The following is a 25,094-nucleotide window of genomic DNA, read 5'->3' as shown; positions in this document are numbered from 1 at the left end:
CTCCAAGGGCTCCTTCCCACTTGGTCCTCCGCTCTGCGCACGCGCCTTCCTTCCAACCCCCCAGTATGCCGAGGTCAAAGGAGAGCTCTACGCATGCGCTGCTTCCGGAAGAGGCCAACAAAACGCAGGAAAAAAAAAAGGACAGTCGGCCTGGGGATCCTGGAGTGACGTCACGGCGTTCTGACTCTCCGCGGGGCGCGAGCCGAGTCTGCTTTCGCAAAGCGGAGCGCGGAGGTTGCAAAGCCGGGCAGGTGAGTTGCAAGCTCTGGATTGGGGGGGGGGCTGGGGGAGGCTGGAAACAGGGAGGTCCGATGAGTTGGGGAAGGGTCCCTGCTCGTTGCAAGGGCCTGGACTGGGGAGAGGACCATCCTGGGTGGGCAAAGCTCTGGGTTGCCAGGGAGAGAGATGATTGGCATGGGGTACAGGCGGGTGGGGGGGTATGAGTTGAAAGAGATGGGGATGATGGGTCTTGGGGGGGGGGAGGAAAAGCTTGCAAAGGTGGGGGAACTGCTTGAAGGGGGCTTTGGGGGGCGTCCCCATGTTAAAGAAGGGGCGCAGCTTGTTCTTCCAAGAACGAATTGCCCTGCAGCAAACGGGAGTGGGGGAAGCAGAAGTTGGCCCCAAAGAGCCATTTTAAACCCTTGACCCAGATTCGTGTTTGACCACCTTCATTGGTGATGGGAGGATCTGTGGGCATCATGGTTACAGCCCCCAGCATGCCTGACTGTGATGCATGCCCCATAAATTGTTGTTAGTTGCGAAGTCGTGTCCGACCCATCGCGACCCCCACAGACAACGTTCCTCCAGGCCAGGGGTCAGCAAACACCCCCCCCCCGGCTCTGGAGCTGCATGTGGCTCTTTCATCCCTCTGCTGCAGCTCCCTGTTCTCAAAATATGCGTCACAACCGCCAATGTGTGATACCCGCCAGCGCACGATTTATTGAGCTTTTTGATCCCCGGTAGACCAACCATGGATAAATCCAAGAAAAGAAAAGTTTCAGAAGAAAACAAAATGTTTAATTATGCTATTTTTGTGGCCGCTCGGGAAATAGTCAGCAGGGGAAGAGTTTTGTGGCTCCTGGTGTTTTCTTTTCTGTGGGAAACGGATTCTTTGAGTGTTTAAAGTTGCCGATCCGTGCTCCAGGCCTTCCTGTCCTCTACCATCCTCTGGAGTCCAATTAAGCTCATGCCGGCTGCTTCAGTGACTCCATCCAGCCACCTCATTCTCTGTCGTCCCCTTCTTCTTTTGCCCTCAATCGTTCCCAGTTGCAATGGATGGCTGTGAAAGTTGGACCATAAGGACGGCTGAGCGTCAAAGAATGGAGGCCTTTGAACTCTGGTGCTGGAGAAGATTCCTGCGAGTCTCTTGGACTGCAAGGCCATCCAACCGGTCAATCCTTGAGGAGATCAACCCTGACTGCTCTTTAGAAGGCCAGATCTTGAAGAGGAAACGCAAAGACTTTGGCCACCTAATGAGAAGGAAGGATTCCCTGGAAAAGAGCCTCATGCTGGGAACGATGGAGGGCAAAAGAAGAAGGACTGCAAGGCCATCCAACCAGTCAGTCCTAGAGGAGATCCACCCTGACTGCTCTTTAGAAGGCCAGATCCTGAAGAGGAAACTCAAAGACTTTGGCCACCTAATGAGAAGGAAGAAGGACTCCCTGGAGAAGAGCCTCATGCTTGGAACGAAGAAGGGGACGGCAGAGAAGGAGGTGGCTGGATGGAGTCACTGAAGCAGCCGGCGTGAGCTTAATTGGACTCCAGAGGATGGTAGAGGACAGGAAGCCCTGGAGCAGGGATCGGCAACCTTAAACACTCAAAGAACCATTTGGTCCTGTTTTCTGTTTCCCACAGAAAAGAAAACACCGGGAACCACAAAACCTTTCCTGTGCCTGACAATTTCCTGAGCGGCCACAGAACTATGTAGTTAAATTAAATGTTCTGTTACTGGAACTGGAAAAACTATACGCACTTTTATTGGCAGGTTGATGTCTCTGCTTTTTAGTATAATTTACCCCATAAATTAGCAGCAGGTAAATTAGCTCAGTGTTTACATGTTTTGCTCCTCTGTCGCGCCAGGAAGGAGATGGAAGCCTCGTGGGTTGATGCCCATGGTGTCCTCAAGAAGTTTGGAAGGACATCTAGTCTTGGAAGAGCAGGAAGGAAGTCTAGGAAGGCCAAACATGTTAAAAAGTTCAAGCTAACTGTGAAAGCTGTTGTGTCTGAGATGGCGGCTCTCCTTGTTCTCCTACAGGGGTAGAAGAATCGCAGCCCGATTTCCGCTATGCCTGGATTGATGTTGTTTGGCCGGCGTTGGGTTATAGGCAGTGATGACTTTGTCTTTCCTGGAGCCTTTGAATTGTTCATCAGAATAACCTGGTAAGATGTCTGCTCTCAGAGGTCGGGCTGCTCCTAGACATGGCAGCTCAGTTCCTGTAGATCAGGGGTGTCGAACTCAAGACCCACGGGGCCACATCTGGCCCGCGATGTTGTCAGATCCGGCCCGTGGTGCAATCCGGTCTACCATTGCAAAGAGGAAAGATCACTCCCAGTGTGGCTTCAGCCCAGTCTACCCAGTGTGAAGAGGAAACATGCCAGCCGTTTGGGGAGTGGCGTCAAGCTGGCCACGCCCACCCAGTTGGCCACACCCCACTCAGTGTCATGCCCGCCAGGCCCTCTCGAGGTCAACCACAGCCCTGAGGCGGCCCTCAATGAAATTGAGTTTGACACCCCTGCTGTAGAGGTTGGAGTCTCCAATTTGGAAAGAGAAAATCCCTCTTGTGATGGGCACCTGGTTGTGGTTGAACGTTGGCCTTTCCTCTCCTCTCTTTCATGCCCACTTTAAATGTTTCCCTAGTGACGAGAAAAGGAAGAGAATTTCAGCCACAAATCCATAATGACGCTGTCACCAGTGTGCTAGGAAGTGGTAGTCTTCGAAGACTTCGGGGAGTCCTCCGGGATTGGGCGGCCTATAAATCGATTAAATAAAATAAATAAGACTTAGGAAGCTGAGTGGAATTCTTCAGGCTTGGCCAATACTCTTTGCATAATGTAAAGGAGGTTGACTTGCTCAACCCCTTCCAGGATGGACCTCATTCCTTGGCTGGTTTTGTGGCTGCTTCCAGTGGAGACACCAACAAAGGAGGCTTTAGGAGTCATTGTGCTTTGGTGAAACTTTGTGGTTCTGTGCTTAGTTGAAAGAAGCTTTGTCTTTTGAGAAGACAAGACTTCTACTGAGAATGTTTGGCGTGATAAAGGGAGCCGAGGTGGCGCAGTGGTTAAAGTGCAGCACTGCAGGCTACTTCAGCTGACTGCAGTTCTGCAATTCGGCTGTTCAAATCTCACCGGCTCAGGGTTGACTCAGCCTTCCATCCTTCCGAGGTGGGTGAAATGAGGACCCAGACTGTGGGGGCGATATGCTGATTCTGTAAACTGCTTAGAGAGGGCTGAAAGCCCTATGAAGCGGTATATAAGTCTAACTGCTATTGCTATTGCTATAAAATCTTTTCTTCTTTTCTTTTCTTTTTCCTTTCTTTTTCCTTTCCTTTCTCTTTCCTTTCTTCCTTTGTTTCTTCTCTTCCTTCCTTCCATTTTTTCCTTTTTCCTTTTGTTTCCTTTCCTCTTTCTTTCTTTCTTGCATTCTTTCTTTTTCTCTCCCTTCTTCCTTCCTTCCCTCCTTTCTTTTTCCTTTCCTTTCTCCTTCTTTCCTTCCTTTCACCTTCCTTCCTTTCCCTTTCCTTCCTTCCTTTCCTTCCTTCCTTTTTCTCCTTTTTCCTTTCCTTTCCTCTTTTCTTTCTTTCTTGCATTCTTTCTTTTTCTCTTCCTTCCATCCTTTTTCTTTTCTCCTTTTTTTTCCTTTTTGTTTCGTTTCCTTTCCTCCTTCTGCATTTTTTGCATTTTTGCTTTCTTTCTTTCTCTTTCCCTCCCTCTTTCCTTCCTTCCCTCCTTTCTTTTTCCTTTCCCTTTCTCCTTCCTTCCTTCCTTTTTCTCCTTTCGTTTCCTTTCCTCTTCCTTTCTTTCCGCAGGTGGATCGGAATTTTGGTTTTGTATTCCATACACAAAGGGCAGTTTAACTGTACTGGAGGAGGTCTGCTGAATAACTACCTGCTCATCCTCCTCATCCTCTTGGCACTCATCATAGCTGCCTTGTCATCTATTACATATACCAGCATGCAAGGTAATTTGTCTTTGTCAGCACCTCTCCATTAGTTAATTAGGAAAGAAAGACCACACGACTCCATGTGTGGAAATCAAGTGTACTTTTACTAATTAAGAATGATTAAAGGCATAGCGAAGCGAAGTCTGATTATTTAGGCGCGAAAGCAATTGATATATAGAATAGCCCATTCCCCACCCCTTGGCATCACAGTTCCAGTCCAATCATAATTCTTCCAAGTGTCAGGTGTGAGATAACTTCAAAAGGCATCACAAAGATGGAATGTCGGTGCCGTTAGTCCTGGCGGGAAACACCCACGCATGCGTAGTCCGATCAGCCGGTGAACTCCAGAACCTTCCTCCAGCACAATGAGTAACCCCTCCCAAATACCATGCCCTCCCTCCCCGTTTCATGGCAGCCGAAGCGATAGCAAAGCAGAGGCTGACATCCTTCTTCATTAGCTTATGGATTAAGAAAAGCCACTGTGATTTTGATGATGTTGAATATCAGTCATACTAAGTGTCATACAAGAAGCTGTTTGATAGAAAAAGAAAAAAAGAAAAAAGACAAAAAGAACAAAACAAAAAACAAAAGAACCACCCCCCCCCAAAAAAAAGAGGTAACGCAGGTATATATATATATATATATATATACATATATATATATATATATATATATATATATATATAAAGTATATCAGCTGGTTACAACATGTTTTGGTGCATCTCTTCCATTAATTCCTATTATAATTAATTCATATCATAATTCATATTAATTCAAATATCTTAACTCATATGTTTACCATATGGACATCATTATACCTCCACTTTTAGTTGACTACAGTTATTTAAACATCCTTCATCCTTAACTATGCCAAAGGTTTAGTCCATAACCACATGCTGACATCTCATCTTGCTTAAGAAACAAAAATTATTATTACCATTATCTTTTTTTTTTAGATAATAATTATAGTCAAATGAAAATGGATATATGATGATGGTGACATGTATGAATATTTGAGTTAAAATGCTCGAGCTAACATGAACTATGTTTCTTGACTGTGGAAGAGATGCGCAAAAGTCTATCTGTAACCAACTGATACACTTTCTATAGCATGTAAAGAAGGATGTTGTATTTGTTTTAAATTAAAAATTAAAAAAACTGTAATTAAAAAAAAAAGAAGCTGCTTGATAGAGAGATCAGCCTGTCCAAGTGGTAATTATAAATGTAAACACATGGGTGTGTTATAATTTTGCAGCACAAAAGTATAATCTAGGAACGCCTTTGCCTATAATCTTAGAAGGTTTTCTGTTCTGTCCCCGCTTCACGGCTCGATAACAGACGGCAAGACGAATAAACTTAAAAGGAACTTTCTTTATCAGTTCTCAGTTCCAACTGGCTTCGAGCCCAAAAATAACAGAAATACAGTCTCTAACGAGATAACAGAATACAAAACAACTCTTACAAGCAATGCACTTCTCCAAGTGCAGCCTTGAATCAGGGTTACAAGAAACACAAAGCACTTATCCAAGTGTATCTTCCATAAATCACGATTGATGACCAAGCAATGTTGTACCAAACAAGGAACGCACGAAGGAACATTGACTCCTGCAACTAGGGCGTGGCAGCATCCGTCCTTTTATCTCCAAACCTGCCTCTAAAAAGCCCCAGCTGCATAATGAATCTTGTATCCCGAAAAGACTCACAGCAGACATCTGCTGAGTCACAACAGTTTTCCTTCTAGGAAAAGGTTTTTTTTTTTAACGTGGTAGTTAAGATATGACACTCACTACAGGGATTCCTCGACTTACGATTGAGCCCCAGATTTTTATTGCTAAGTGAGTTTTGCCCCATTTTTATGAACTTTCTTGCCACTGTTGTTAAGTGAATTGCTGCTATTGTTAAGTCGCTAACATGGTGGTTAAGTGAACTAGCTTCCCCCTTTGCTGGTCAGAAGGTCGCAAAAGGAGAACACGTGACCCCCAGAATACTGCAACCGTCATAAATAGGAATCAGTTGCCAAGGGTCCAAATTTTGATCATGTAAGGCCATGGGTATGCCGCAGTGGTCGTAAGTCACTTTTCTCCAGTGCTGTGGTGACTGTGAACAGTCTCTAAAGAAACTGTTGTAAGTCAAATGTCAGGTTTCCAAAAAATGCCCTAATTGATTAATGAGCCTCGGGCCAAACTTCAAAGGAAAATTAGTCATTTATTAGGAACATTTATTTTTGGCAATATCTTTTCACAGTCAGATCTAAGCTTTGTTTGAGTTACAGCTGAACCTTACCCCTGTTCCTTCCCTCCTCTCAGTCTGTGCCATAAATCACATTTCCCAATGAGGTGCACCCCTCCCAAGCCTGCTGCAGTAATCAGAGATCCGGCTTCATCCGACAGTACGCGTGGAATGTGTTCCCCCCTGTTCTCTTATTTTGGCAACATTAGGAGTTGACATCAAGGACGACTTGTAAATGGCCCATCATCCATCAATCTATAGGAAGGGCACCTGTTTGGGTCCCCAGGTGTTTTCAGTCTAAAATAAAACCAGACGCGGCTGTCGTATTTCTAATCCCTAAATCGAATGACTCTTGTTTTCCAGGAACCATTTCCAACCCCGGACCACGAAAATCCCTCCCGAAACTTCTATACATCCGTCTAGCTCTCTACATCCCGGAGCTGATCTGGGCTGTGGTTGGAACGGTGTGGATAGCCGACAAGCGAGTAAAGTGCGAAAGAGCTATGATCGATGCCATTTTTGGAACCGTTATCGTCAGGTGAGTCTGTTGTGCCTTCTGTTGCTGGACGGCGAGTCTGAATAGGGATATTCATCTTTTTTGGAAATGCAACTGTGTATTTTCTTTGCTTTGTGAAGATTTGAGATAGAGAAGGCCTTAAGTTCTCCATCACCTGTTCCCAGTGTGCGCATGCACAGAGTTGCCAGACGAAGGGAGCAGTTAAAGAACAGGGGTCGACTTGGGAGTAAGGCCACAGGTGGACGGTGAATGGCCCCTCCCAGAGGGAATAAAAGAGGAGCGAAAGGGGAGTGGAGTTTGCAGGAGACAGTTAGTTCGCTTCATTGGTTCATGACTCTCCGAGACTTCTTGCCGAGTTCTGCAGAGATCGTCCTGGTAGCTCTCCTTGATTAGATGGCCTGGAATTGCCTTCCTTCCTGCAGTTGTATAGAGCCGTGAAGGTTGAACCTATGCCACGCGAAGCTGGCAGCAGATTCAGACAGTGAGGAGGTTGGGGAGGAACATGGGCCAGAATGGAAAGGCCGTTCGTCCTTGTGGTTGTAAAGTCGAGGAAAGTTACGATCCAGCTCCCACTGTTGATTAAAAAAAAATTGTTTCAGTTCTCATTTCTGGTGTCAAATCTTTGAATGATTTCTAGGCAGCTTTTTCTGGATGGAAATGTAAGTTAACAGTTCTAAGAGTTCTGGGAATCCCATAACATTTTAAAAAATATCTTTGTTAATGCTACGATGTGGGCCTTGTCGCGAAACAACCTGTACGTGTTTTTCATTGTTTTAACCATCCGCAGAGATTTATAATCCAGCACCGGAGAAGAAGTCAATGGTTTTTAATTTGCATAGCAGGAAAAATAAAACAAATGGTAAAAATAAGCAAAGGGTTTGTGGCCCACCAGGGGCCAGTGGAGTTGGCAGAAGATTCGGACAGTGAGGAGGTTGGGGAGGAACCTGGGCCAGTCCTGGAGTCTGGGGAAGGGTCGGATGAGGGCTCTGTTGGAGGCAGGGAGGGGGCAAGGGCCGTATGCCAGTTATCAGCTGCCTTCAGAGTCAGACATCAGTGAGGCAGAGGAACAGCTGGAGCCTGTTCCCAGTGTGCGCATGCGCAGAGTTGCCAGACGAAGGGAGCAGCTAAAGAACAGGGGTCAACTTGGGAGGAAGGCCACAGGTGGAGGATGAATGGCCCCTCCCAGAGGGAATAAAAGAGGAGCAAAAGGGGAGGGGAGTTTGCAGGAGACCATTAGTTCGATTCATTGGTTCGTGACTCTCTGAGGCTCCTTGTCAAGTTCGGGAGATCGGGCCTGGCAGCTCTCCAAGCCAGATAAGGTCTGTGACTGTAAATCCTCCCTCGAAAGACTTTGCTGGATGTGAATGAGCAGAATTCACTGTCAATTAAATAAAATGGGTTTATCGGGACGAGGACTCGGCTTCGTGCTGCTGGGGAAGCCTCGGTCAAAACAAGGACTTGGATTTTATGGCCTTTCTCCTCTCCTTCTTCCCGTCAGCTGGGCGATCATAATCTTCACGTTGGTAGCTGTTTTCATTTTCTTTGACCCTCTCGGGAGGAAGACGGTCTACCTGGCTGACTGCGCCAGTCGCAATCTGGAAAGCAGCCAGTCGGAGCAGCTGTTCTTCAACATCAAGAAGAGGGCCACACGAGTCTGGGAAAAGAGGATCCGTCTGTTGTGTTGCTGCATCATGCAAAACGACGATCACCGCGTGGCTTTTACGAGCATCGCCGAACTTTTCCGTTCCTACTTCTCGGTAAGAGGTCGAGAGTCGTATTGTGCGTTGTTTTGCCTTTATGCCGTCTCCGCGACTCTGGGAGAAGCCTAGGTCGAAACACCCTCTCTCTCTCTCTTTCTGCAGGACACCGACTTAGTGCCGAGCGACATAGCAGCCGGCCTGACTCTGCTCCACCAGCAACAAGATAAGGTTGAAAATTCAAAAGACCCCGACGAAGTTTTAATTCAGCCCCCATCGCCTCCAGAGGTAAGTCTGTTACACCCGTTACAAGGAAGATTGCTGCCAGTGCCGTTTTGTAGTTGCACACCTCCGCCTGTTTGATGTGCGCGACTGAAGTACCGGTAGTCCCCGACTTATGACTGGTGACTTAGCGACCATTTGAAATCACAACAGGCATCCTTTTAGGCTACTTAGGACCCAGGTTTTTTGAAGCAGTTTTTTTAAATTCTTAAATTTTATTTTATTATTTGATTCATTTTATTTTATTATTTGATTCATTTGATTCATTTTATTTTATTATTTGATTCATTTTATTGTATTATTTGATTCATTTTATTTTATTTTATTATTCATTTTATTTTATTATTTTATTAATTTTATATTTTATTTTATATTTTATTTCATATTTTATTTCATATTTTATTTTATTATTTTATATTTTATTATTTTATTTATTTTATATAGCTTTATTATTTCATATTTTACTTCATTTATTTATTTTATTTTGGAATTTTATTTTATTTTATTTTTCATTTTATTTTTTATTTTATTATTTTATTTTGGAATTTTATTTTATTGTTTTATATTTTGTTTTATTTTATTTTATTTTTTATTTTATATTTATTTCATTTATTTTATATTTTACTTCATTTATTTTATTTTGGATTTTTAAATTTTATTTTATTTTATTATTTTATTATATTTTATATTTATTTTATCTTATTTTATATTTTATTTTATTCATTTTATATTGCTTTATTATTTCTTATTTTACTTCATTTATTTTTTATTTTGGAATTTTATTTTTTATTTTATTCATTTTATTTTATTATTTTATATTTATTTTATCTTATTATTTTATATTTTATTTTATATTGCTTTATTATTTCTTATTTTATTTTATCTTTATTTTATCTTATTTTTATATTTTATTTATTTTATATTGCTTTATTATTTTATATTTTACTTCATTTATTTGTTTTATTTTATTTTTTATTTTGTTTTACTTTATTATTATTTTATTACTTATTACTTTTGTTTGCCGCCTCTCTCACAAGTTCGGGCCTCTCCACACTTAACCTGACCAAACCTGAGGTACTCCGTCAACCAGCCCTGTTTACGGTCATTTACAACATCCCGTAGTCACGGGATTTCATTTTATGACCGTTTTTCTGAAATCCGGCACTTAACTTGTTCGCTATGGGAAAACCCCGCCACAACAAACAAAGGGTTCCCCCCTTAAGCTTGTGAGGTTTGCTTAACGGCTGCAGTGTTTACTTAATTACTCCGCAAAAAAAGGTCGTAAAATCGTCTCTTTTCCAGGGAAACGATTTGGAGGCTGAATTAGAAAACGCGGCTCATTATATGAAGTTCGCAGCGGCTGCGTACGGCTGGCCCTATTATGTCCTGCTGAATCCTTTCACGGGTCTCTGCAAGCTCAGAGGCTTCTGGTAGGTCCACTTAACCTTCTTAAAGAGCGGGATGTGTGCAGATGTTACAAGGTTGCGTGTGACGTGAGAGAATCTGGTGGTTGGAGAATTGCAAAACTGAGAGGATTAAGTGTGTGAAAAGTAATTTCTGCCTCACAGAATCCTTAATACTAAATGACCTTTTCTAGGGTTTCAAATCTTGGTTTTTATTTTTAATCATTGTAATGTTTTTGAAGGGAACGCGGTGCCTCAGTGGCTGAGCTTGTCGATCAGAAAGGTCGGCAGTTCGGCGGTTCGAATCCCTAGCGCCGCGTAACGGAGTGAGCTCCCATGACTTGTCCCAGCTTCTGCCAACCTAGCAGTTCGAAAGCACGTAAAAATGCAAGTAGAAAAATAGGAACCACCTTTGGTGGGAAGGGAGCAGCGTTCTGTGAGCCTTCGGCGTTGAGTCATGCCGGCCACATGACCACAGAGGCGTCTTCGGACAGCGCTGGCTCTTCGGCTTTGAAACGGAGATGAGCACTGCCCCCTAGAGTCGGGAATGACTAGCACATATGTATGTGTGAGGGGCACCTTTATCTAATGTTTTTGAAATTTTAATTTCACGTTGTTTCTTAAAAGCAATTTGTTCTGTACCTTAAAAACCTTGAAGTTATCCTTCTGTGCTGCTTAGCACAAATGACCTTCTCGCACTGTTCTAATCCCAACAGTGCTTTTTGTCAAGAGGCCACTGGACTTTCTTGGTTTTTCCCTTGAAGACGTTTTGATTCTCATCCAAGAGGCTTCTTTCGTTCTGATTGAAGCTTCTTGGGTAAGAAGCAAAAACTTCTCTGCATTCTAAAAAATAAAATAAAAAAAATGTATTCTAAAAAACTGTGACAAGAAGAAACGTAACCATTCTCTTTTTTAAAAAATGTGGTTTTTTGTTTTATTTCCAAAGTTAAAATACAAACTCCAAGAGAAGTAAAAAAAAGAAAAGAAGGGATGTAACTGTTCTCTTTTTTTAAAATATGTCTTTTGTTTTGTTTCCAAAATTAAAATGCAAACTCCAAGAAAAGAAAGAAAGAAAGAAAGAAAGAAAGAAAGAAAGAAAGAAAGGATTTATATCTGTTCTCTTTTTTTAAAATATGTTTTTGTTTTATTTCTAAAGTTAAAATACAAACTCCAAGAGAAGTAAAAAAAAGAAAAGAAGGGATGTAACTGTTCTCTTTTTTTTAAACATGTCTTTGTTTTGTTTCCAAAGTTAAAATGCAAACTCCAAGAAAGGTAAAAAATAAATAAAGGAAGGAAGGGAGGAAGGAAAGAAAGAAAGAAAGAAAGAAAGAAAGAAAGAAAGAAAGGAGGGATGGTATATCTGTTCTCTCTTTTAAAATATGTTTTTGTTTTATTTCCAAAGTTAAAATACAAACTCCAAGAGAAGTAAAAAAGAAAAGAAAAGAAGGGATGTAACTGTTCTCTTTTTTTTAAATATGTCTTTTATTTTGTTTCCAAAATTAAAATGCAAACTCCAAGAAAGGTAATAAAGAAAGAAAGATAGAAAGAAAGAAAGAAAGAAAGAAAGAAAGAAAGAAAGAAAGAAAGAAAGAAAGAAAGAGAAGGAAAGAAAGGATATATATCTGTTCTCCTTTTTAAAATATGTTTTTTGTTTTGTTTCCAAAGTTAAAATGCAGACTCCAAGATAAGTAAAAAAAATAAAGGAAGAAAGAAGGGATGTATAACTGCTCTCTTTTTTGAAATATGTTTCTTGTTTTATTTCTAAAGTTAAAATGCAAACTCCAAGAGAAGTAAAAAAATAAAAATAAAGAAGGGAACAAGTACCAAACTAAGCTAAACTAGACAAAATAAAAATGTTCAGGGGGGGAAAAAAGAACAAACATACGCATAGATTGTCCTCCCCACTAATTGAATCCTGATAAAAGTATATTTCAATAGTACCAGAAATCTTGCTATTCTCAACTGTTCCCCCCCCCCCCCCGGTTTTCTTTCTTTCTGGATTCCTTAGTTGCAGAAACAACTCAGCGCAGACGGAAATCATCGGGAGCGATTACCTTAACATGCACTTTGGCTCCATCCTGCAAATGACAGGTCTGCAGAACAGAGATTTCATCCACATCAGCTTTCACAATAAAGTAAGCATGGGAAGCACAGCTGGGCTTCAAAACTTTTAGCAAGGGTTAAAAAGCTCAGTGACTATATATGTATACTTTTTTCTTCTATTTTTTTTAAAAAGGAGGAGGAAGATATATGTTAAAATTAAAGATGTATATTGAAAAGGAATTATGAAATACCATCAACATAAAATAGAGCTCGCTCAGAGGCTGAAATACACCAAGTAAATGATGAAGAGGGGGAAGTAGAGGAGAGAGGTAAAGGAAGAAGAGAGGGATAGAAGAGAGGGCAAGGAGGGAAGAGGAGGAGAGAAATGAAGAATGGGAAGTAGAGGAGAGAGGTAAGGGAAGGAGAGCGGGATAGGAGAGAGGGCAAGGAGGGGAGAGGAGGAGAGAAATGAGGAGTGGGAAGTAGAGGAGCGAGGTTAAGGGAAGAAGAGAGGGATAGAGAGGGCAAGGAGGGGAGAAGAGGAGAGAAATGAGTGGGAAGTAGAGGAGAGAGGTTAAGGGAAGGAGAGAAGGAGAGGAGAGAGGGTGGGGGGAAGAGGAGGAGAGAAATGAGGAGTGGGAAGTAGAGGAGAGAGATAAAGGAAGGAGAGAGGGATAGGAGAGAGGACAAGGGGGGGAAGAGGAGGAGAGAGAAGGAGTGGAAAGGGGAGAGAGGAGAAGGAGAGAGGGAGGCGAAGTAGAGAAGAGAAGGATGACAGAGGGAAGAAAGAAGGTAGGGAGAGGGAGGAGAGAGGGAGAAGAAAGTGATGGATAGGGTACAAATATGGTTGTATGGAGAGCAGAAGAGCCAATAATTGTTTTTGGGAGTTGATGGTAAGATGAATTGATGTAAACCAGTGGTAGTCAACCTGGTCCCTACCGCCCACTAGTGGGCGTTCCAGCTTTCATGGTGGGCGGTGGGGGGGTTGCTGTAACTCTGCTTTATAAGTTTTATAAAGTAAAGTTACTTCCCTACTTTATAAATCACCCTTACTGTGGAACCGTTGGGTGGTTAGAAAATTTTACTACTAACAGAGATACAAAAGTGGGCGGTAGGTATGAAAAGGTTGACTACCCCTGATGTAAACATTTAATAATACAATACGATGTTGGCTATGTAATAATATACATGTGGTTGTATATTATGAATATGGAAAAATTAAAAAAAACTTTAGATATATAAAAAAACTTTCAGCAAGGGGTTCTCTGCCTGGTTGCTGGGTGGGTGTGGGTGTGAGCATGGCCTAGTCAATCTCCTGCACCACGGCGGAGGGCATTTTTGTGCTTCCGAGCCTCCGGGAGGGTGAAAACGGCCTCCCCAGGCTCTGGAGGCCCTTTGGACGGTGGAAACAAGCATTAAGGACCCCACAGTCCTTCCTTCCTTCCTTCCTCCCTCCCTCCCTCCCTCTCTCTTTCTCTCTCCCTCCCTGCCCCCTCTCTCTTTTTTTCTTTCTTTCTCTTTCTCTGCCCCCCCCCAACCCCACTCCCTTCTAGCACTGATGATGTTCCCTAGCTCGGTCATGAAACGTCTCCAAGAAAACAACCAGGCTGAGAGAGCGCCAACGACCTCACAATTCAACGCCCAGCTACAAATAAAACTTCCCTCAGCAGCTCCCATCCCACCTAGGCAGGGATAACCGTTGTCAGGTGATCTCCCTCAAGACAGCCCAGCCTGAAAAAGGATCCTTCTGTTTCCGCTGCTTGTGCTTTCAGATTTTTGAGATCCCTTTCTTCGTGGCCTTGGATCACCAAAAAGAAGCCATCGTGGTAGCTGTGAGAGGAACTTTATCATGTGAGGTAATCTCTCCGTGCATGGCTCTTGTGGTCAAGGTGGCGCAGTGGTTAAATGCAGCACTGCAGGCTACTGCTAGATCAGCAGGTCAGCGGTTCAAATCTCACCGGCTCAGGGTTGACTCAGCCTTCCATCCTTCCGAGGTGGGTAAAATGAGGACCCAGATTGTTGGGGGCAATATGCTAACTCTCTGTAAACCGCTTAGAGAGGCCTGAAAGGCCTATGAAGCGGTATATAAGTCTACTGCTATTGCTATTGCTATTATATTGGAATAAGCTTTCGCTTATGGAATCTTTTTAAAGTTTGGCTGGTATATACCGTGAACACAGAAAGTGATTAGATCAAATTTAGATCAAGTCAGTCAGGATATTCCGCTCCTATCAGCTGCGACAATAATATATATTATTATATATATATATATAATATATATTATTTGTTTTTCTATATATAATAATATATATATAGTGTTATGTCAAAGCACCTGGTATGCCCAAATATGGGAGGAAGCATACTGCTCCCATCATTTCCTTGGCTCAGCTGATAAGGGAGGAGAGCTTGTGGCTTAAAGGCTAATACAAATGCCTAACATGTAAAAACAGCCCAGGTTCGAATCCCAGTAAGGGTATGGCTAGCTGATGAGAGCTAAATTGCTTGAAATAGATCTATACTAGTCTCCCTTCATTTATTTATCAGCACAAATGCAATACATGTATGTATGTATGTATGTATGTATGTATGTATGTATGTATGTATGTATGTATGTAAATGCCTGTCTTTGTCCATGGAACACTTCAAGCGTCTAAACTTGATACATAGATGGGAAAAAATACTGTGGGGGTAAGACACCCTCAAACCCCTCGGGGTGTGTGTTCTGTTAAGATACAGCCCGTTGTGCTGTAAAATGGCTTCTACCGTGCAGCGCAGTGGAGTTGCCATGGTAAAAGCTCCACAGTTCTCCACAAGGGGGCTCCCTCTAGTAAGGGGGAAAACCCAACATTAGAAATTACGTTTGGTCCGGACATTTTCCCCCTATGAATAAATACCCGGGCAACGCCAGGTTATCAGCTATAACTTATAAAAAAATCAATTTTCAACAGCGTGTTGAAAAAAGTATTTATGGCTTTAAATCAATATGTTGCTTTAGCGTTTTTTCCCAACCACAATCATCCTGCGCCAATAATCTTGTCTGTCTGTCTGTCTGACAGGCAAAAGAAAATTCGTGACCTGTTTTGTATTTTTGTTGTTGTTTTTTGGCACTCAGGATGTCCTAACGGACCTTTCAGCCGATTGTGAAAGCTTAACTCTCGAAGATGTCCTAGAAAATGGTCTGGTGCATAAGGTTGGTAAATATTTTTAGCGCTGTTATTGGTTTGATAGTCAACAGTAAGGCCGCTTGGCTAGTTGCCTGCTGTTGTTTGATATACCGTATTTTTCGGAGTATAAGACGCACCTTTCCCCCTCAAAAAAAAAAGGCTGAAAATCTGGGTGCATCTTATACACTGAAGACAGCATTTTTTGCCTCCTGAAACCTTCCCCCCTTCACCAAAATGGCCGTTCATAGCCTTTAGGAGGCTTCCAGAGTGCTCCTGGGGGCTGGGGAGGGCAGAAATGAGGGGGAAACAGGCAATTTTTCCCTCAGTTTCCCCCCACCCCAGGAGCATTCTATAAGCCCCCTAAAGGCTATCCATGATCTTTTGTTTTGACAAAAAACGGGCCCGTTTTTTGCTCGCTTTTGCCCCCCCCCCCAGGAGCACTCTAGAAGCCTCCTAGAGAGGCTTCCAATTTAAGATTGTTATGTAAATAACACCCGGATTGTTCTTGGGGGCAATATGCTGACTCTGTAAACCGCTTAGAGAGGGCTGAAAGCCCTATGAAGCGGTATACAAGTCTAACTCCTATTGCTATTGCTAAATACAGAACTGAGTTTGGTCGAAATGCCGTCCCGAAAATACACCGGATTGAAGACGAAATATGTAAACATAACAATGGAAAGCAGGAACGGAGAGAGTAGTAGAGGGAAAAGGTAGAGAGAAGAAAGGAGAGGGAAAGAAGAAAGGGAAAAAAAGAGGAAGAAATGGAGGGGAAGTAACAGTAGGAGAGTGGGTCGGAAAGGGAAGAAGAGGAGAGGAGTGGGGGAGAGGAAGGGGAAAAAGAGAAGGGGAAGGAGAGGAGGAAAGAAGAAAGTAGAGAAGGAGAGAGGGAAGGAGAAAAGGGGAGGGACGAAGAAGTAAAACAAGATGGGCGTATGGGATGGCAGGAAAGCCATCTCGGTTATATTTTTAATTTTAGGAGGAGGAAGGAACTGTTACAAATATCAAAACACATATTATTAATAATAGTTATGATAGTATTTTTGTGAATGAGAAATAAAAAAACACTCTCCTACTGTTACTTCCCCTCTATTTCTTCCTCTCCTTTTCCCTTTCTTCTTTCCCTCTCCTTCCCTCTCTTCTCTCTACCTTTCCCTCTACTCCTCTCTCCGTTCCTGCTTTCCATTGTTATGTTTACATATTTCGTCTTCAATCCAGGACGGCATTCGACCAAACTCAGTTCTGTATTTAGCAATAGCAATAGCAGTTAGACTTATATACCGCTTCATAGGGCTTTCAGCCCGCTCTAAGCGGTTTACAGAGTCAGCATATTGCCCCCAACAACAATCCGGGTGTTATTTACATAACAATCTTAAATTCCTCCATTTATTGTGTATGTGTATGAGAAATAAAAAAATAAAAAACTTTTTTGTAAAGAAACCTTTTAAGCCCACCAGTAATCTTTATAAGAGCAAATCAATGACGCAGAATATTAACGTGGTCAAAACACTGAAAGGTTTGATGAAGCTCTCAGTTATGCTTCTTTGACGAGTGTCATGCTCCAGTGCTCCTCTGTAGAAAAGTGTCCAGAGAAGAGCAACCAAGAGGATTAGGGGACTGGAGACTAAAACATATGAAGAACTGTTGCAGGAACTGGGTAGGTCTAGTTTGATGAAAAGAAGGGCTAGGGGAGACATGATAGCAGCGTTCCAATATCTCAGGGGCTGCCGCAAAGAAGAGGGGGTCAAGCTATTCTCCAAAGCACCTGCCTTGCTTAGCGACTGAAATTCTGATTCTTTTGTTGTGCATGGAAAACGCATCTGTAGCTCCGAGCGAAGCCTTCACCGGTGCTGCTAACTCCTTTCCGTTTTCCCTTCTAGGGGATAACCCAGGCTGCCAATAATATTTATAGAAGGCTGATCAACGATGGGATTTTGAACCAGGCGCTCACCATCGCACCCGTAAGTTGTGCCCTTTGGACTCTGTTCTGCCTCCCTGATGCGGCAGCCGAGTCTTCTGACCCAGTTCCCCAAAAAGACAACAAAACCCTCTGTTTTTAAATCAACTGTTCCTTTGTTAGTAAGAGCGCCGACAGCTTTGGCAAAAAGTTTCTCCCTCACCGCAGGCTAGCAAGTCTGTCCGTCTGGAAGATGAATAGTTGTCTGCCACATCTATTCATCTCCACCCTCTGCCTTTTCTCCCCAGAGCTAGGGTGGGGCTTTGCTAGCAGCGGTGGCTCTTCCGTCCTGAGGACCGGCCCATAGATTTCCACTGCTCTCCTCTCCCCTCTGTCTTCTGCACACCTATTCATCTCCGCCCCCTGCCTTTTATCCCCAGAGCTAGGGTGGGGCTTTGCTAGCAGTGGTGGCTCTTCCATCCCAAGGACCGGCCCATAGATTTCCACTGCTCTCCTCTCCTCTGCCTTCTTCAAATCCACGCATCAGGCACTGGACCCAGCTGTTCCTCCTCTTCCTCATCAGCCACCTCCAGACCTGGGAGCTGTGGACTCTCTATCTGAGGGCTGACGGACAGCCCAGGCTCTGCCTCTGCCTCTCTCTCTCTCTCCCTCCCTCCCTCCCTCCCTCCCTCCCTCCCTCCCTCCCTTTCTCTGCCCCCCTCCCTCTCTCTCTCTCTCCCTCCCTCCCTCTCTCTCTCTCTCTGCCTCTCTCTCTCTCTGCCTCTCTCTCTCTGCCAGCTCCATTCCCTCTTCTCCCTCCGAGCTCTCAGGTTGCCTTAATGCTGGCCCTGACTCCCACGCCTCCTCCTGCTCCTCTGATTCAGCTGTTTGGGGGGAAGGGGGGGCAGTCGACAGGCCCCAACACCCAGTTGGCTCTGCTTCCCATTGGGCTTCCTGCCTTTTTCTTTCGCTTGTTCTCTCTCTCCCTAGGAATATAAACTGGTCGTCGCTGGCCACAGCTTAGGAGGAGGCATTGCCTCCATCCTAGCTATCATGCTCAGAAACTCCTTTCCCAACATGAGATGTTACGCTTTTTCTCCGCCTGGTGGCTTATTGAGGTATGTTATATCCCGTTGCTTCTTTTCATGGGGTGAGGGGGGTGGGGATCAGCAGATCTGTGAGGGCATAGATCAGGGCGCCAGGTGGAGCTGGGATTCGCCCCTGGATCTTCCTGGAGGTCATGTGGTCGTCGCTGGTTGAGTCAATTTGCTTCCCGGTAACGGTCTTTCGGCCCCATCTTAAGACTTATATACCGCTTTACAGCCCTCTCTAAGCGGTTTACAGAGTCAGCCTCTTGCCTCCAACAATCTGGGTCCTCGTTTTACCGACTTTGGAAGGATGGAAGGCTGAGTCAATCTTGAGCTGGTTAGAATCGAACTCCTGGCAGTGAGCAGAGTCATCCTGCGTCCTGCAGTACTGCATTCTAACCACTGCGCCACTATGGCTCAGAGATAGATGGATGGATGGATAGATGATAGATAGATAGATAGATAGATAGATAGATAGATAGATAGATAGATAGATAGATAGATAGAACAAAAGCATCAGCAATAGCACTTTAGACTTATATACCTCTTCACAGTGCTTTTACAGCCCTCTCTAAGCAGTTTACAGAGTCAGCCGTTTGCCCTCAACAATCTTGGTCCTCATTTTACCAATCTCAGAAGGACGGAAGGCTGAGTCAACCTTGAGCCGGTCAGGATCGAACTGCTGGCTGTGGGCAGAGTTAGCCTGCAATACTGCATTAAGGAAGGAAGGAAGGAAAGAAGGATGGATGGAAGGTAGGTAGGTAGGTAGGTAGGAAGGAAGGAAGGAAGGAAGGAAGGAAGGATGGTAGGTAGGAAGGAAGGAAGGAAGGAAGGAAGAAGGAAGGAAGAAGGAAGGAAGGAAGGAAGGAAAGAAGGCAAGGCAATAGCAATCACACTTAAACTTACATACTGCTTCACAACCCTCTCTAAGCGGTTTACAGAGTCAGCGTAAATGTGAGTCAGTTGCCAAGCGTCTGGATTTTGATCACGTGATGCTGCAACGGTCGTTAAGGGGGACGAATAGTCGTAAGTCGCTCTTTTCAAGGGCCGTGGTAATTTCGGACGGCCACTAAATGAACTGTTGTTAAGTCGAGGACTAGCGGTGTATGTTAAATAAACACCTGCCTTTATTAATACTGTATTAATGAGTATTGCTTTATTAATGCTGGTCGTGAATATCAATCATCGGCTGCCCTAATTGTGCTTCCTTTCTTTCCGATTTCTTCTCTTTGAAGCAAATCCCTTGCGGACTACACAAAGCAGTTTATTGTGTCAGTCATTGTGGGAAAGGACATTGTTCCCAGGTAAGAGTGCACAACATGCCTTGAATCTCCCTTGAAATGCTGCATTGCCTATTAGTGTTGCAAGGCAAAAACGGAGCACAGAGTCAAAACGGAGCTTCAGAGTTTAAACCGACCAAAACGAACAAAATTGCTTCCTGCAAAAGACTCGTGTCCCTTTGCTCCTCCTTTACGTCTTATGGGAGGGGCCAATCATCTCCAAGCCTTACTCCTGAGTCGCCCTTTTTGTCTTAGTTGTTCTTGCCTTCTGGGAGCTCTGCGCATGCGCGCACTGGGAACAGGCTCACACAGTTCTTCTGCCTCACTGATGTCTGACTCTGAAGGCAGCTGAAAACTGTCAGACGGGCCTGGCCCCCTCTCTGCCACCGGCGCAGAGCCCTCGTCCGAGCCTTCCCCAGATCCCAGGACTGGCCCGTGTTCCTCCCCAACCTCCTCACTGTCCGAATCTGCTACCAGCTCCGCACGCCGCCGGGGAACCACAACAGCCAGGCCTTGAATTTTGATCTTTGCTTCTTTCCGTTGTTGTACCCAACACAGGTTAAGCATGCTCAATTTGGAAGACCTGAAAAGGAGGATCATTCGAATCGTTGCCAACTGTAACAAACCCAAGGTAAAAATAAATAAATCAATTATTTTAGGATGAAAAATTAAGGTGGCTTTTAACTTTTTTCTGCTCCCTACTTTATGCCTGTGGAGATTCTCAGTCAGCATGGTGGTGTTTTGTTTTTTTTCTCTCTCTCCAAAAGACAACTTGACTTGGAAGACGTTTCGCTTCTCCTCCAAGAAGCTTCTTCGGTTCTGAAGAAGCGAAGAAGCTTCTTGGGATGAGAAGTGAAATGTCTTCGAGGAAAAACACAGCCAAGTGGCCTTTTGAAGAAGAAAAAACCCCCCAGCATTTTGGGGTTTCTTTTTTTTTTTAATGTTTTATTTGCAGTTTTCTCTTAACAACCAACATTTTTTGGGGACAGTATAATGGGTTAACCTATTTTCCACACACTGGTCACAGTAATAATACAATTACACATACAGAATTTGTATCTTCCGACTTCTAACCTTAATGTGCTCAGTATAATTATATTCCTTGATCAATTATACGATGTTCCCAATTTAGACTTATTTCTTTATTGGTTGGGGTTCTTCTTTAGTGGCCAAGATGTATGGGGGTGGGGGTGGGGAGAAGTAATAGGAGAGTAGCTACTGCTGTCAGCCTCTTCTGCTGTTTCTCTTATCTGGTCTACTATAACAAAATAAAAACAAAAGGACACAGGTGGACGATGAATGGCCCCTCCCAGAGGGAATAAAAGAGAAGCGAAAGGGGAGTGGAGTTTGCAGGAGACGATTTGTTCACTTAATTGGTTTGTGACTCTCTGAGACTCCTTACCAAGTTTTGAAGATATCGTCCTGGCAGCTCTCCAAGCCAGATAAGGTCTGTGACTATAAATCCTCCCTCGAAAGACTTTGCTGGGTGTGAATGAGCAGAATTCACAATCAATTAATAAAAGGGTTTTTTTTAAATAATAAAAGGGAGTTTGCTTCATGCTCTTGGGAAGCCTCAGTCAGAACAGTTCACCTCAATCTGATCCAAATAAAATCAATTCCACAAATTTCCTTCTCTATTCCTTTTGTTGTCTTTCGTTCGTTGCAACATCCAGTACCAGATTCTCTTACATGGATGCTGGTACGAGGTTTTTGGAGGGAAACCTGATAACTTCCCAACAGAACTGGATGGCAGGAACCAAGATGCGTTGACCCAACCTCTCCTCGCCGAAGAGAGCCTGATGGCCCAGCAGTCGCCGATGTACACTAGCTTGGACGACGGTTCCCCATTAGGGTCCAGTCCTCAGTACCCCCACTTGTTTCTCCCTGGGAAAGTCATCCACATCGTTGAAGAAAACAGCACGAAAGGGTAAGTGGATTGTTTATGGGTTCGTAAGCCAGGATGGGGGTGGCTAAGACGCTGAGCTTGTCGATCAGAAAGGTCGGGGGTTCGAATCCCTAGCGCCGCGTAACGGAGTGAGCTCCCGTTACTTGTCCCAGCTTCTGCCAACCTAGCAGTTCGAAAGCACGTAAAAGTGCAAGTAGAAAAATAGGGACCACCTTTGGTGGGAAGGGAACAGTGTTCCGTGTGCCTTTGGCGTTGAGTCATGCCGGCCACATGACCACGGAGACGTCTTCGGACAGCACTGGCTCTTTGGCTTAGAAACGGAGATGAGCACCGCCCCCTAGAGTCGGGAACGAGTAGCACATATGTGTGAGGGGAACCTTTACCTTTATCCTTTTGAACATGCAGAGGTGTTTTGGATCCGTTGCTTGTTCAGCCTGTTCTGGGCTCCTCCCTTGCTCCCTCCAACAAAATTGTCCATTGGCCCCAAGTATTAATAATATCTAGAACATGATGACTTACTAATTATACCTGTGGGGGAACTAAAAGTATGTAAATAAGGCACAGAATCATAGACTTCCAATCCAGCTTCGACATTCTCTTCTCTTGCAGTTGGTTCTCTTCTGAAGTCAAGTATTCAGCCAGCTGGTCGCGAGAAACTGCCTTTGGTAGTATTTTAATCAGCCCCAAGATGCTCACCGATCATTGGCCAGATATAGTCCTCCGAGCTCTCCAGAGCTTGGTCCAAACGGATACATCTTGCGTTTCGTGTCGATCCCAAGGCGAAGCTTTCTGAATGTTGTATCCTGGCAGAGATGGACAAAGCACAACCTGACCGTGTCCCAGGTGTTCACAAGGACAGCCTTTAGCAGTTCAGCTGCGTTGGGTCTAAAAGCAGAAACCAGAGGAAGATCTTCAGATGTTTGTGGAGGTCCGACCACCTTAAGGATTTCGGGTAACGTCATCTGGACTGCTTGTAATGGACGGAGTATGATTTGTGTTGAAAGGTATGATTTCACGGAAGTTTTAATAGGTCACACCTGCCCAGGGACTGTGGTGATGGAGAAGACCCCAACGGATGGAAAGCGATGGTTGATGTGCTCCTGAAGATCCTTTAGATACGTCTACATGTTTTTTCTAAGCACATTTCGTGTCGTCAAACCAATTCCTTGTGGCATGGTGACCCCTGACGGCAGGGATTACGAGGGACTTGTAAATGTGTAAGTAAATTAGGAATGTTGGGTGAAAATTAACTTCCAAGACTTTGCCTATTTTGGATACGGACTTGATGATGGTTACGTTCCTGCTGATGATCAGAAATCTCTTGGTTTTCTTTAGTCTTGAAAGAAATGAGCGTTTTAGATGCTTTCCACTTGACGGAACTCTTTATTCTTGGGTATCTGTGCAATAACATCTGCTTTTGTTTACAGTTCTTTTTAACACTGCTGAATGTGCAATTAATGATAGACAATTTAAAAAGCCACGTTCTTCGGCTCGTGTCAAAGCACAAACCAGAAAAGTCCTTTTATGCTCTGTATTAAAAGATTTTTTTGAGAGAAAAAAATCTATAGAGCTGATGGAAAGTTTGGTGTGATTGTCCAAGGAACAAATCCAGATCAAGTTGATTTAGAGCAGTGTTTCTCAACCTTGGCAATTTGAAGATGTCCGGACTTCAACTCCCAGAATTCCCCAGCCAGCGAATGCTGGCTGGGGAATTCTGGGAATTGAAGTCCGGACATCTTCAAGTTGCCAAGGTTGAGAAACACTGATTTAGAGGATTCTTCCAAACGAATTGCTCTCCGAATGGTGGTTTTCAAGTGATGTTTTTGGATAGATCTTGTAGGAGGAGGGAAATGGGCTAATTTTTAACGTATTCGCTTCCTGGAAAAATTATGCCAGTCCAGGAATGGGCGTGCTGTTAAAAACATGTATTTCTGATCTGGAAGCCAACTAAATTTGAATTTGGCTTTCCTTTTTAATCTCAGTCTAATCTCAGCAAATAAGAAGTTAACAGGCACGTACGACCACAATTGAAATCAGAATCTCTTGTTGCTAAGCAAGGCAACTGAGTTGTGCCCAATTTCGAAATCTTTCTCTTTCCATTGCCACGGTTGTTAAGTGAATCTCTGCAGTTTAAGCCAATCATGCGGACGTTAAAGTGAATTTGGAAGGCAGTTGGGAAGATCACAAGTGGGGATCTCCATAAGACCAGGATGCTGCTGTCCTAAGTTAACATGACAGTTGCCAAGCACCCAAATTTTTGATGACATGATTGTGGGAATGCTGTGATGGTGAAGTGCAGGGACCAGTTTTAATTGGTTTTTTTTCAATGTAACTTTGGTTGCGAAACAAATGGATGTTAAATCAAGGACCACCTTGAAGGCCAAGACAGAATTCCAGAGTTAAGATTTGAAAAAAATTAGGCATTCTCTTGCACATATTAATATCTGGTGCCTAACATGGCATTGTTTTCCATTAAGCTAACATGTGGATTAGGCTTAAGCTAATGTGAAACTGACTAGTTTTTTTTAAAATCAGCTTTATCTACCATTATTCATGCTATGCAAGAATTTTATGGGCTCGGTTTGCATTGGGAAATTTTAAAGGGTCTCACGAAAGAGGGGTCTCCCCCTCCCCCCAAAAAGGGCCAAATATCACTGAGCCGAGTGCTTAGAGAGCAGTACTGCAGGCTACTTCAGATGACTGCTAGCTGCAATTCGGCAGTTCGAATCTCACCAGGCTCAAGGTAGACTCAGCCTTCCATCCTTCCGAGGTGGGTAAAATGAGGACCCAGATTGTTGGGGGCAAGAGAGGCTGACTCTGTAAACCCCTTAGAGAGGGCTGGAAACGGTATCTAAATGCTATTGCTATCTACAGTCGGCTTCCTAAAGCTTGCTGTTATTTTTGGGTTCCATGAAAAGTGTTTCTGCATAAAAGCGACTGTTGGAAGAATAGATAAAAAGTGGCATTCTGGACATTATTCCCTGTTGTGTGCGGCAAATGCACAAAATTATGGAAGTGGTCTCTAGCGAGGAAGGCTGTTGGCCTAAGCTTCATCTATAGATAACATCCCGATATCCCCCCCCTCCCCCAATTAAAAATAAGTTCCCACCAAATCAGTTTGATGCGTTTTCTCCTTTCATTGTCATAAACAGGAGGAGTCATGGCAGGGTGTCAGACACTGCTGACATGAGAAGTTGCACAGGTAATGTCGCAAGAGTTGCTTTCCATATTGGTTAGACCGGTGTTTCTTGACTGGGTGGACTTCAACTCCCAGAATTCCCTAGCCAGCCCTGGAGAATTCTGGGAGTTGAAGTCCAAACATCTTAAAGAGTTGCTAAGGAGTTGAGAAGCAGTGATAAAGCTATGCATTTCACCACAATCTTATAAAGAAAATACCAGCATATGGGTAGTCCTTGATATATGACTACAATT

At 43.8% G+C, this 25,094-nt stretch overlaps 1 protein-coding gene across 1 annotated transcript; it reads left to right on the top strand.

The window, feature by feature from the left end:
- The first annotated feature begins 84 nt into the window (after window positions 1–84).
- On the top strand, window positions 85–23,140 carry DAGLB (diacylglycerol lipase beta). The gene is made up of 16 exons (XM_087729203.1): window positions 85–251; window positions 2,255–2,379; window positions 4,026–4,177; window positions 6,752–6,926; window positions 8,404–8,662; window positions 8,768–8,890; window positions 10,187–10,314; window positions 12,296–12,422; window positions 14,103–14,186; window positions 15,443–15,520; window positions 17,372–17,452; window positions 18,379–18,506; window positions 19,712–19,780; window positions 20,315–20,387; window positions 21,430–21,683; window positions 22,272–23,140. The coding sequence occupies exons 2-16, from the start codon at window positions 2,285–2,287 to the stop codon at window positions 22,453–22,455; spliced, it is 2,010 nt and encodes a 669-aa protein (XP_087585329.1). The 5' UTR covers window positions 85–251; window positions 2,255–2,284; the 3' UTR covers window positions 22,456–23,140.
- The last annotated feature ends 1,954 nt before the right edge of the window (window positions 23,141–25,094 follow it).

The sequence above is a fragment of the Thamnophis sirtalis genome, unplaced genomic scaffold (assembly GCF_051295495.1).
Source record: "Thamnophis sirtalis isolate CommonGarterSnake01/CBP01778 unplaced genomic scaffold, rThaSir2_p1.2 scaffold_14, whole genome shotgun sequence".
In the NCBI taxonomy this organism is placed as follows: Eukaryota; Metazoa; Chordata; class Lepidosauria; order Squamata; family Natricidae; genus Thamnophis; species Thamnophis sirtalis.
The sequence above is the reverse complement of the archived record's forward strand: the minus strand, read 5'-3'. Positions and strand labels throughout refer to the sequence as shown.